This window comes from Rhipicephalus sanguineus, chromosome 11, assembly GCF_013339695.2.
Source record: "Rhipicephalus sanguineus isolate Rsan-2018 chromosome 11, BIME_Rsan_1.4, whole genome shotgun sequence".
Classification (NCBI taxonomy): domain Eukaryota; kingdom Metazoa; phylum Arthropoda; class Arachnida; order Ixodida; family Ixodidae; genus Rhipicephalus; species Rhipicephalus sanguineus.
In genome coordinates this window covers 9,123,797-9,137,762 of record NC_051186.1, presented here as the reverse complement: position 1 = coordinate 9,137,762, position 13,966 = coordinate 9,123,797, and the positions used below count along the sequence as shown (strand labels likewise).

Below are 13,966 nucleotides of genomic sequence, written 5' to 3'. Positions count from 1 at the left end.
AACGTACCCAGCGAATTTTATTGAGATCCATGGACCTCGAAAAATAGCCGGAGTTGGCCTTTAAATCTCTTGAGTAAAACCAAATGAAGCCCCTTGTGGGACGACTGTTGGCTACTTCTATCGATCTGGTATTAGACAAACGTGCTTTCTTGGGACCTCGCCGAAGACTGATGACGATGACAATCCGAGGATACATGGCAATTAAGCTGGGTGGATTGGCCAGCAATTGGTAGAATAGATTGTGATCGAAAAAAATATCGATTCGCAGTAGAAGATGTGGTGTCATTTGAAATGAATAGTTCTTCATAAATATTGGTGCTACAGCACTAAATCAACCATTTAGGCTTAACATTTTAAAAAAATATTTTAGAAATTAGTTTCTTTTTTTCTTTAATATCACTTTACTTTATGCTGCTCTTGCTATAAGTTGAAAACTATCAGAATTTTTTACAGGAGACCCCCACACAGTATTGACTTTGGGACCTCCCCGTCTGTGTACTAAATATTCTAGCATGATAACTTTTAATATTAAAATTGTAATTCTGAGAACTAAAAAAAGACAAAGACGGGTGATCACGAGAGATAAAATTGAACAAAATATTGTGAGCGATTGATGGAGCGAAAATTTGTACGTGTATCTAATCTATATACTCGCACTATCCACCGCTAATAATCTTTAGCTTTTCGCGTTCTTTCATAATGGTATTTTTTCCTGTTCTTGTGGTAATGGTTGTTGTTGTTGTTGAGTAAACTTTTTATTTGGGTCCATAGATAAGACGCAGGAGATTTGGCGGCGCTCTTGCGAAGCCCGAAGCCCCGAACTCGACGACCAAATCTTGTGGTAATTTTTTTTTTTTGCCTATGAATGTTCAAGCAAACCGGTTTACATAGTAGCCCAGCCTTAAGATTCATTAGGAATCTATTGAAAATTTCGAATTGACATCATAATCGCTAGTACAATTCCAGAAATCTTTAAGTCCATATTATCCGCCTGACTCTCCGCCGATCCTCCTGAGTGGGTAGGTGCCAATCATTCATCATCATCATCAATCAAATCAATTTGATTGACATACGAATCTTTACACAGCAACGCATATGTTCCTGTCCGAGTGTCCCAGCGCAGAAGCCCCAAAAGACAGCAACAGAATGAAAGTCAATGACATATAAAAGAGCAGTCACATCAACTTTACGCATGTCGCGTTTTTTGCGGCCACGTCTTGTCTTCGGCCCCCTAGTAACGATTCACCACTGATAATGCCAAGGGGGGATGAATAAATATCCGTAATATTGATTAGTATGACCAGTAACGAGCGTGGTTAAAAATGGGTGCAAAGCCGCCACTTTGCAGCGCCGGCAGCGCTGCCGCGCGGTCACCCCCCCGTGGTCACGCCCCGAAAGAGCTCCATCTGATTCCCTGGCCACACAAAACGGTGACGCGATCTTCAGCTGTCATTTCGTCTGCGAGGCGCACACGTGTAGTCATGTCTTCGTCACCACTGCCGTCGCCGCCGCAGTCATCGGTGTCTGCAAGTGATGAAGAAGATGCTGAGGTATTGGAGATCGCTGAGATTCGCGATGTCGCGAATCATTCTCGCTTCGATCATCTGCAATGAAACGATTCTGAAATCGACGGCCGTCCAATCAGCGACAAGTAGGCACCTGGAGACACACGCTTGGGCCATGCTGGCTTGCAAGGACACAGAACAGGAAGAAACAGTATGGACAGGACAGGCGCTCTTGTCCTCTCCACAAAAGTAAGCAGTTCGGTGACTGACAACAAAAAACGATTTATTCAACGATTTATTATAGGTGAAATACGTCATTTCGCTTCTGCCAATTCTTACATTACGCCGGCTCACCTTATTTAACCCTCCCCCCCCCAACACACACACATACACACGCTGTCCACGCTCTTCGCGTCTCGTCCCCAGCCAGGCGTCCGCGCAGGTGCGTTTCGCCTATCTCGCCATGAAGCTCCAAAGAACAGCACATTTTCTGGGTATGTAAGCCCAGCGCCTGAGGAGGCGCTGGTAAGGGCAACGTTCCATGCATCGCAGAGATGCGTGGACAGACGCAAATTGTATGCGCAGTCAGACCTGGAAGCTTTTGTAAACCAACTAAGGAGCTGTCGGCGACAAAGACATTCCTTCTTGCGGCACTTCAAACGCCACTGGTGTAAGTCACGCACAGCTATTTCACGACATGCTGGCACGTAATGCAGTTGAGATCACCGCTCCCAATTATCACACGCTGACGAGCACAAGGCAAGCCATTTGAAGCGCCAAGGCGAAGACGCAGGACTTGGGACAACCAACCCAGACAATCGAAGTGAAGCCGCTGCCAGCCGTCGCTGCTTGTCAGCACCACGATGACAACACTGAGATCGATGAGGTTATCGTTACTAGCGCATCATCACTTAGAGCCTGAAGCGTGGCCTGGGTGCCTGCTGAACACGTCATAATACTATCGATGTCGCAGGGTGCTGAACGCACCCTTGAGCTTTCGTACGCTGTTCGCCCTCAAAATAAGGTAACTTCTACGTAACGGACGCAATGCAAACTTCGCTCAAACAACTTTTGCATACCAAGCTATCGAGTGAAGGCCCCATCTTGAGCTCGAAATTATATGTCACTTCTCCTAGAATGCTAACGCTTTCACACGAAAAAATGTTTTTAGTATATGTATTTTTCTTCGAACAATACACCACCGCCGACACGTGCCACGTGCGTTTCAAGACGTTTATGAGTCTCGAGACATTTATGAGTCTCCTGATGCGAGCTCAAAGTGGAACAATGCGCCTTGGTGATTGATTCGTATAAGAACGGTTCACAAACTGCGAGGGACCTCCAGGAGTATTTTCCTTATCGTATCCTTCCACCAAACTAAAGTGAGCTGCAGCGCTTCAACTTGAGCTCGTTGGTACGACATTGTAATGCAGTTGCGCTGAGCGAAAAGCTGAGCGAAAGGCACGGTGGGCAAAGGAGCGTGAAGGGGCGCCGCTGAAGCGGGGAGAGGGGGGCTGCGTCGCTCGAGCAGCAACAGCGAACTTTGATCATAAAAACGCGGTCGCGAGCAGTGGCGCGCGTGCTATCTTTATTTTTTTTATTCATTTATTTGTTTGACAATACATGACTGTCGTGGTGCAGGAGACTAAAGGCGACATTATGAGTCGTCTGACTAGGCCTCAAGCACCATCCTGTACATTTGTCACACAACGCAACTGCACTGAAAAAAAAAAGTGCATGAATACAACATTTTGATTAACGGCGAAAGAAAGCCTTATAGAAACATAGTGTAACAAGACAAGGAAAATGGATAATAGAATCACTTGTGTCACTACAAAGCATATGTAAATAAAAGAGAGCTGTAGTTATACAAATGTAAATATAAATACCGGCGTTCTAATGGGAACATATATGCAGACATTCATATATGAAAAAACCAGGCATATATTACTATTATACAATATAAATTAGACACGTAAATTGAAGGGTTCAGGTTATGTGGAATATAAAGCAACTAATTATGTCCAAGGAAGTAGATCTCCGATTTCCTTCCGAAAGTGGACACCGAAGATAAATCTGTTATTAAGGTTAGTACTTGCGGATGGATGTTTAACATTTGAAGGATTTGCTATTATAACAGTTGCTGACCATAGGCAGTCCTCGTCTTTGGTTAAAAAAAAAAACAGAATGCCTGAAGTTGTAGTTTCGGATGCTGTTTGTATAGGTTACAAAAAAACGCTGAGCGTCATTATTGTACTCCATAAATATAAACTCAGCGAGACGCCGGCTGTATATCTCACGAACGCCAAGAATGTGGTCTGATGAAAAACCGGAGGATACATGTTCATAGTATGACAGGTTGTGAATGAAACGAACGGCTGCTTTTTGCATAAGATAGAGGCTATTAAGATTAGACTGCGACGTAAGTACACAAATCAGAACACAGTTGTGCAAACGCGAATGAATTAAAGAAAGGTATAACTGACGTTTTAGCGACTTCGGTAACAAAGTCCGGTATCTGTTTAGCATACCTATTGATTTGGCTATGTTGCTCGCTAGAAATTCTACGTGTGGTGTCCATCGCAAATTTTCCTGAAATTGCACTCCAAGAAACTTACATTCAGAGACACGTTCCAATACCTGTGTCTAGAATAAATGCGGAGGGGATGAAGGAAGTGGCTTTTTGGTAGCATTAAATATAAAAAAGTCACAGTTTCGCCGCAACGGCGAAGCAATGAATACGATAGCAATAAATTGGAATGTAACGCGAATAACGGAAAGCAGCTCGAAATTGCCAGCGCGTCGCTCGAGCCCAAAGGACGCACGAAAAGAACGCACACAGGACGAGCACGAAGTATCATGTGTCACAGCTCGACACTGGAAGCGCACTGCTCAAACATAAAGCAGGACGCACGAAACGAACGAACAAGTACACACAGGACGAGCGCGAACTAACTGTCCCAGTTGTTATTTCTGTTTGAAAAACACGGCCGCTGCAGCGAGCGAAGCGACCGTCGTACGCTCTGTGACTTCAGCGCGGACATCGCGGGAAAAGCACAAGACATACACCCCCCCCCCCCCGCCAGCCGCCCCCTTCTCTCCTCGAGATAAGCGCACGAAGGCGACCACGCCCTGTAGGGCGAAGAGCAACGGCGTTCGCCGGAACGGGGCGACGATCTTTAGGAGGAGGAATAAACTTTATTGCTGATGAATGGGAGTGCCAATCTAGCGACGATCTTTAAAGCGCGCTACGCGTGCACATCGCGCCATCTATGTGATAACTAAGAAAGCATGCTGATGTAAGTGGTGTATATAAATAGCTCGCCGTTAGCATGCTGAAAGACGGTGCTGTTGGTGGCCTAACCGTCTAACGCCGCGCACTGGAAAGCGGGAGGTCGCCCGTTCGATTGCGCGCGATATATATATATATATATATATATATATATATATATATATATATATATATATATATAGACATATACGTTGCATAACGGCGGTGACGCCAAAAATCAGCCGAAACTGTCCATATAATTGCTATAGCATTAATTAACTTCGTTTTGGTGACATTTAAGTTCAACTGGTTAGTGTTCAACCATTCTTCTAAGTATCCTAACCACATGTTGGCGGAATCCATGAAGCGCGGTAAATTAGAAGACGAAAAGAAAACACTCGTGTCATCTGCATAAAGTACTATTGACAGACATCACCAGGCGGCTCGTGTACGAAGTCTGCTCTCACCGCCTATTTTTGGAATTGAAACGATAGCGCGAAAACCGTTTCGCTCTCTTCAGTGGTCGCATTCGCTTTAAACAGCATTTTAAGAGTTACCAGGGATCTGACTTCGTATAACATTCCAATTTGTTGCTATCGCAATCATTGCTCCTCCCTTGCGACGAAACTGTATTGTTTGTTACAGTGTCCGATACGTCGGTATCTTTCAAACCATCTCGGTCGATATTTGATATTTAGACATCTGTTATTGGGGTTCGCATTTACAATGCGCCCACGGCAAGGAGTTCGCGCGACGTTGGAACAATCGCAAATCGCCTACATCAATGAAAGAGCGCATTTTGGGCATTTCCTCATAGAACTCAGTTCATTGAAAAGCATAGTTGGTGTAAATAAATGAAACGAAGAAGTTTACGCATATTTGTGCAGAAATACTGCTTTAATACTAAATGGCACACAGTATTTTTTTTCTACGCCAATTATGCCATATTTCATCTCAACCCACAGGCTCTGAGTTGACGCCCTAGTTGTCGCTCCTCCGGCTCCTTCGAACAAGGCCACCCCTACGAAAGATGGGTGGCCTCCTCCTGTTTCTTCAGAGGCTCTCGCACGATGCGTCGCTTAAGAGGTTGCGTGGCTCGCACGTTGCACTCAATAGGACCGTCGGATGACTTCTGCGGATCGACTCGCTCCTCGTACGACATCAGCGTCCGAAATGCTGCCAACTGCGCGGGTGACACTTCGATGGGCTGCTTGTAGACAATCCATGTGACGTTCTCGTACCACGGCGGTGTCGTCAGCGAGCCTTCGTAGGTCCAATAAGTACTGCCGGCTGGAATTAGCAAGGAGACGTCTAAAGTCTGTTGCAGTACGCACTTCATTCCTTTGTGTTTGATGTAGGGGATGCAGTCAACGACGCTCTTAAGCAGCGGGTGAGCTGCACCTTCTATCAAGAACACAGCCACCACGACGAGGCCCTCTTCAGATGAAGCTGCCTCCAGGAACGACTTGCACTTGTCGGCGTTGAAATGGACCAGATGCAGTTCGCCAGCATAGCGCTTCCCGTCGACAGCGTGCTCGCTTCCGCTATCGTTGGTCTTACCCCAGTGAGCGTGCAACATCTCCATTTGGTAGTCGTGCTGGAGAGGTCCGCCGCGAAGATTGGGTCCCGCCGCCTTGACGCTCACTTGCCATGTGTTACCGTTGTTGGAGATGCTCGTCCCCCGCAGGCCAGTATCCTCCCACTGCAGCGGGTTGTCTCTCAAATAAGGATCCGGCGTTACGTCTTTTGTCACAATATTGACTGGCGACTGCTTGTTTCCAATGCGTTTAGTGTTCCTTGCCGTAGTCTTGCCTAAACAGCAATGAGGGACGCAGTCAAACAGCATGTTTACGGAGGACATGCCTGTGGGAGGACAAATGCGCTTGAAACATTCGCAACAAAAGTCGGAACAGGGACGGACCTCGCCTTTGGGGACGATTTGGTAAACCAGCTTAACGCCGCAGGAAACGTATCTGTCACGCAGTAATGGTGACGATGATGATTCTCTTCTTGATGGAGCATACCCGCTAAGGGGGATGGGCCGAGAGGCGGTCCGCACGCTGTTTAAGATAAGGAATAGAGTAGACTCTTGAAACTTTGGCACACACCCATGCTGGGGGATTGGCCATGACCTGCGAGGTAAGTAGGCACGTTGCTCTATATCATTTTCTTTTCAACCGCTTTCCAAATGAAATATCGCCGTTATTGGGGCATCAATCCAGAAACAGTCCCTGTAATCTTAATGGTGATATTTTAAAAAAATATATGCTTCAGGGTCTGAAAGCCATTAGCTAATGGTCGTTAACTTCAAAACATTGGCAAAATATTCAGCATGATGACAGGGTCTTCATGGACGCCGATAAGGTGAAAAAAAAATGAGGGACACTTAAGCTTTGCCTCTAAGAGTTAAACGCGATAGCGAGATCCGACCCCATTCTCATCGCGCTCTGTTTCGCTTGTCATTATGTTCACTCGCCGAGCCAGCCACAAACGCACACACACCCGACATACCTATAGTAAAGGTAAAGGTTTCCACCCTCTTCAACAGCACTTTTATGACTACGTGTGTGTATAATGTGTATGCCCTTTGTAATGGGTGGCATGCTTCAAATCCGCAACAATTACGCGCGTGATACTTTTTCAAAGTTGCGATGCATCCAATACGTGTTCGTAAGGGAATAGGCGCCGTAATGCTTGCGCCTTTTGTAATGAGTGAACTGCTTTAAACCAGCAACTCGTTATGCAATTCACATGGTGTGCCGCCCGATGGCAATACACGCTTGTACCCCGTGCGATATTACATCTCGTATTGGGACACCTGTACGCCCCGCCACGGTGGTCTAGTGGTTATGGCGCTCGACTGCTTACCCGAAGGTCGTGGGATCGAATCCCGGCTGCGCTCACAACCAACGACGCCAACACAAACGCCGAGAGCCGGCATTTCTGCGAAACGAGCTGTTTAACGCTATCGCGTTAATGTTGAGTGACGTTTCCAGTAAACCGAAACGTCAATAAATATTTTAGAAGCGTAGCAGCTTATGGCTGAGTTCAATCCGGTGGTGGTGGTATGCGGCGTGACAACCCTTACTGCGCATGCTCAAACCTTCTTTCCCACTCTCCTCCTTTACGTAGGTGTTCAGTAGCCTTCTCTCCTCTCCTCACCCGCGCTGCAGCCGTGGCGCAGCCTCTCTTCCCACGTGATGCGCCAGCGCATGCGCGTCCCCTCCCCCTCTCTCTCCTCTCCTACGAACCCCGCCCCTGTCGCGCGCCTCATTCTCTCTTGCGACGAGTAGGCAGCAGCGACGCCTCCGGCGTCTTGACGTGGCACGAGTGGCCGAGTGCCGCCTCTGCTTCTGTGGCACTAGACACGGGGTGCTCGTGCTCTCCTTCCTCCTGCGACGAGTAGGCACCAGCGACGCCTCCGGCGTCTTGACGTGGCACGAGTGGCCGATGGCCGCCTCTGCTTCAGTGGCTCTAGACGCGGGGTGCTCGTGCTCTCCTTCCTCCTGCGACGAGTAGGCACCAGCGACGCCTCCGGCGTCTTGACGTGGCACGAGTGGCCGATGGCCGCCTCTGCTTCAGTGGCTCTAGACGCGGGGCGCTCGTGCTCTCCTTCCTCCTGCGACGAGTAGGCACCAGCGACGCCTCCGGCGTCTTGACGTGGCACGAGCGGCCGATGGCCGCCTCTGCTTCAGTGGCTCTAGACGCGGGGTGCTCGTGCTCTCCTTCCTCCTGCGACGAGTAGGCACCAGCGACGCCTCCGGCGTCTTGACGTGGCACGAGCGGCCGATGGCCGCCTCTGCTTCAGTGGCTCTAGACGCGGGGCGCTCGTGCTCTCCTTCCTCCTGCGACGAGTAGGCACCAGCGACGCCTCCGGCGTCTTGACGTGGCACGAGCGGCCGATGGCCGCCTCTGCTTCTGTGGCATCTAGACACGGGGTGCTCGTGCTCTCCTTCCTCCTGCGACGAGTAGGCACCAGCGACGCCTCCGGCGTCTTGACGTGGCCGATGGCCGCCTCTGCTTCAGTGGCTCTAGACGCGGGGTGCTCGTGCTCTCCTTCCTCCTGCGACGAGTAGGCACCAGCGACGCCTCCGGCGTCTTGACGTGGCACGAGCGGCCGATGGCCGCCTCTGCTTCTGTGGCACTAGACACGGGGTGCTCGTGCTCTCCTTCCTCCTGCGACGAGTAGGCACCAGCGACGCCTCCGGCGTCTTGACGTGGCACGAGCGGCCGATGGCCGCCTCTGCTTCAGTGGCTCTAGACGCGGGGTGCTCGTGCTCTCCTTCCTCCTGCGACGAGTAGGCACCAGCGACGCCTCCGGCGTCTTGACGTGGCACGAGCGGCCGATGGCCGCCTCTGCTTCTGTGGCACTAGACACGGGGTGCTCGTGCTCTCCTTCCTCCTGCGACGAGTAGGCACCAGCGACGCCTCCGGCGTCTTGACGTGGCACGAGCGGCCGATGGCCGCCTCTGCTTCAGTGGCTCTAGACGCGGGGCGCTCGTGCTCTCCTTCCTCCTGCGACGAGTAGGCACCAGCGACGCCTCCGGCGTCTTGACGTGGCACGAGCGGCCGATGGCCGCCTCTGCTTCAGTGGCTCTAGACGCGGGGTGCTCGTGCTCTCCTTCCTCCTGCGACGAGTAGGCACCAGCGACGCCTCCGGCGTCTTGACGTGGCCGATGGCCGCCTCTGCTTCAGTGGCTCTAGACGCGGGGCGCTCGTGCTCTCCTTCCTCCTGCGACGAGTAGGCACCAGCGACGCCTCCGGCGTCTTGACGTGGCACGAGCGGCCGATGGCCGCCTCTGCTTCTGTGGCACTAGACACGGGGTGCTCGTGCTCTCCTTCCTCCTGCGACGAGTAGGCACCAGCGACGCCTCCGGCGTCTTGACGTGGCACGAGCGGCCGATGGCCGCCTCTGCTTCTGTGGCTCTAGACGCGGGGTGCTCGTGCTCTCCTTCCTCCTGCGACGAGTAGGCACCAGCGACGCCTCCGGCGTCTTGACGTGGCACGAGCGGCCGATGGCCGCCTCTGCTTCAGTGGCTCTAGACACGGGGTGCTCGTGGCGTCCTTCCTCCTGCGACGAGTAGGCACCAGCGACGCCTCCGGCGTCTTGACGTGGCACGAGCGGCCGATGGCCGCCTCTGCTTCTGTGGCTCTAGACGCGGGGTGCTCGTGCTCTCCTTCCTCCTGCGACGAGTAGGCACCAGCGACGCCTCCGGCGTCTTGACGTGGCACGAGCGGCCGATGGCCGCCTCTGCTTCTGTGGCTCTAGACGCGGGGTGCTCGTGCTCTCCTTCCTCCTGCGACGAGTAGGCAACAGCGACGCCTCCGGCGTCTTGACGTGGCACGAGCGGCCGATGGCCGCCTCTGCTTCAGTGGCTCTAGACACGGGGTGCTCGTGGCCTCCTTCCTCCTGCGACGAGTAGGCAGCAGCAACGCCTCCGGCGTCTTGACGTGGCACGAGCGGCCGATGGCCGCCTCTGCTTCAGTGGCTCTAGACGCGGGGCGCTCGTGCTGTCCTTCCTCCTGCGACGAGTAGGCAGCAGCGACGCCTCCGGCGTCTTGACGGGGCACGAGCGGCCGATGGCCGCCTCTGCTTCAGTGGCTCTAGACGCGGGGTGCTCGTGCTTCCTTCCTCCTGCGACGAGTAGGCAGCAGCAACGCCTCCGGCGTCTTGACGTGGCACGAGCGGCCGATGGCCGCCTCTGCTTCAGTGGCTCTAGACACGGGGTGCTCGTGGCCTCCTTCCTCCTGCGACGAGTAGGCAGCAGCGACGCCTCCGGCGTCTTGACGGGGCACGAGCGGCCGATGGCCGCCTCTGCTTCAGTGGCTCTAGACACGGGGTGCTCGTGGCCTCCTTCCTCCTGCGACGAGTAGGCAGCAGCAACGCCTCCGGCGTCTTGACGTGGCACGAGCGGCCGATGGCCGCCTCTGCTTCAGTGGCTCTAGACGCGGGGCGCTCGTGCTGTCCTTCCTCCTGCGACGAGTAGGCAGCAGCGACGCCTCCGGCGTCTTGACGGGGCACGAGCGGCCGATGGCCGCCTCTGCTTCAGTGGCTCTAGACGCGGGGTGCTCGTGCTTTCCTTCCCTCGCTGAAGAGTCCCACGGCGACACCAATGGCATGGACTGCCGAGAGGCAGACGCACATGATCTTGCGGCTTTGCGGGAGCCGATACCTCGGACGACGGCAGTTCCACGCGGCTGGAGCTGGATGGAGACTGGAAGACAGTGCTGATTCTACGCCAGAGGAAGGCACAGGTTCGAGAACGCAAGAAAAAAAATTACGCCATCTCTCTCTCAAGCTAACCATCTCCCCGCTGCATCGCATCCACACATAGTTCCCTTTAGCGAGAGATGGTGTAATTTTTTTTTCACTTTTATAAAAGTCTATAAATGTTTTCCCCGGAATATTCAGCATATTGATGCCAATCCCACATTTACACAACATATTTTGGCCGCAGCCAAAACACTCATGAGCAAGCGCGAAGAGTTTCAAAACAGCACCATTGAAGGGTGGTTTGTTACGAGCACTAATAAAGGCGCCTTCCGCCAAAACAACACTGCCATTAGTCGGAAAAAAGTTATTTCGGCTGCCTCTTGCGCAAGCTGCCGCGCTTTTCTTCTGGTGTCATCAAAAACCACTTACGATTACGATAACCCGCAATGCGAAATTTGATGAAGCGATAACGATTGAGCCTGTTGGTACATTTCACTGTTGATCATGGGACAGCAAACTCACTCATGAGTCTACCTACTCACTCAGACTCACTCCGACTCAGATCGAGCCATGATTCTGAGTCTGAGTGAGTCCGGGCGAGTAATATTTTGATGAGTTTGAGTCCGAGTGAGTTCGGTTGAGATAAATTTTGGTGAGTCTGAGTCCGAGTGAGTCCGGTTGAGGAAAATTTTGATGAGTCTGAGTCCGAGTGAGCCCTAAGCACAAAATATATTTCTTGAGTGAGTCTGAGTGAGCTCCGAATTTTTTTATTGATGGCATGCTTCCACACGAAGCACCGCACTCTTGTGTATCGCAAACGCTTAACCTTCACCACGTGTTCTCTGGTCCCTGTGCCGCCTGCCAATTTGGTATTTTAAAGCGCAACTCTTGAGCGTCCGTTCCTGCGTTGAGCGGCGTCGCCATCGCTATCGGTGGCGTAACTGATAGACATGAAAAACAAGATAAGAAAAACATAACCAGGATCAAATGGGATCTGAACCCACGCCCACTGGGTGGCAGCCCAGTATTCTACCAGAGAGCCCCACTGGTGCTTGAAACTCATTTGCAAAAAGACCCTATCCAGGCATCATGTCGGCACGGAATCGCGTTAACCTATGTATCATAGCGCGGCGCGGAGGAGCAAAATAACAACCAGCCATCACACAACGCTAATTGCGCAACAAGTGTGCGGTTTAATGCTTCCCACCCACTGCAAAGTGATCAGCCGTAATTATTCATCGCCATCACCTCGTATAACGAAATTACCAAACATTTTTACCTGGGGCGGAGACAGTACCCTCCACCACACAGAAAATTAAGCAGACCACAGGCTCTGACACTCAGGCTACTTCAAGTCGGGGCGTACCCTAACCCCGCGCTATTGCACAAGATCTATCCTGAAATACAGCCAACTAATGCATGTTCATTATGCGCAGATATCGCTAATCTCGAACATATGCTCTGGCGGTGCCCCGCGTTACACGGCGGCGAAGTCATCACGCCGTCAAAATGGGAAGAAGCTATTACAAGCTCCGGACTCGAAGCACAACTATGGGCAGTCCAACGGGCCCGCGACGCAGCAGAGAGACTTGGTCTTTCTGTTCCGACGTGGGAGCGGCCCGCAACGTGCTAGGGCGCGTTCCGAGGGACCGAAATAAAGTTTATTCATCCATCCATCCATCCATCAGCCGCATGCGGCATCAACAGAGTGCACATAATACCTTACAGATGTGTAGCGGGTGCCTCGCTTATCCGCACAAAGAGGAAGAATGGCGTAGTGCGTGCTGTCCTACTTCGCGAAAATCATGATTTATGGCCTAGTGGATACCTTGAATGTGTACTTGTATCGATGGCCCCAAGATAGTTTAGAACGGGCCTGTGGCAATATGTAACGAATGTTACATTGCTACGACTGCGGAAAGCCAAAACGTCAGAGTTGGCTTTGCCCCAACACGCAGCAGCGCTCAGTATTCGCATTCGGCAGTATCGTAATCATCGGTGATTTTTTTTTTCAAGTACCGATGCGCAGCCACTCGATGCAGTATGAATTGCCAGGTTGCTGCCTTTTCCCATTTCCAGAGACCTCGCGTGCTCCCGGAGGCAACGTTCCGTGTGTCCCACGTAGTTACGAGTGGAGGAGCGGGTCCTCACAGACAACACCGACGCACACCCTACGAACTGCTGTGCGTACTTTTTTTCGGCAAACTTAGCGCTTCGTCTCTGTCCAATTCACATTCCTGCATAACGTGCCTAGCTTGTTCGCTGCGGAACTTTAGGCCTTCCAGCGATTTTCTTTAGGCAATGGCTCACCTTCTGTATGAACAGGATGACCAGTGTAGCTTTCGGATGGTTTGTGTTCCTCTGACTTCACACATCTCCTGCACGAAGTTGTACGCAAGACTTATTTTAAAGACGATAGTCTTTCTTGGGGAACTTAAACCCAGAAATTTTGGTCTGTCTTTCTGTTTGTCGGCACGTCACCCGATTCAGCCAACCGGCCAAAGTTGAACCACTTGCTTACCGCCCACCCATCTTGAACTGGTACGGCTGTTCATACTTGTGAAGGTTGTCGATCAAAAAGTAAATATTACGCATATCTGAGGCGTAACATCATTAGGTAAGTATTAGGTGGTGTGTTCCTTTAATAGAAAATACATAGATACGCAATTTTAAAGACCTTGATGGTATGCGTTTAACGTTGAGACAGTAACGCGTTTATTAAAAGATTGCCACAGCTGAAGCGATCAGCGGTCCCAGCCGAGCAAGCGCGAGCGCCAACAACAACCGTCTTCGTCTTCTTCTTTCGCAGGCGTTCTTGTCTGCGCCCTACCATGTTACAAATCACTCCCCCGCGGAAAAGGAGCCATCCTGGCGACCTAAGGAACAGGTACAACTGGTGGGTCATAATGCGGCTTCAGTCGATCGACGTGAACAGTCTCGCGGCCGCGACGACGGCGGTCCGTAGATGATTGAACA

The 13,966-nt window shown here is 51.5% G+C and overlaps 1 protein-coding gene across 1 annotated transcript; it reads right to left on the bottom strand.

Annotated features, from left to right (window-relative positions):
* Positions 1-5,797: 5,797 nt before the first annotated feature.
* On the bottom strand, positions 5,798-6,718 carry LOC119373373 (carbonic anhydrase 1-like). Its single transcript, XM_037643393.2, has one exon. The coding sequence runs from the start codon at positions 6,635-6,637 to the stop codon at positions 5,798-5,800; it is 840 nt and encodes a 279-aa protein (XP_037499321.1). The 5' UTR covers positions 6,638-6,718.
* Positions 6,719-13,966: the final 7,248 nt, after the last annotated feature.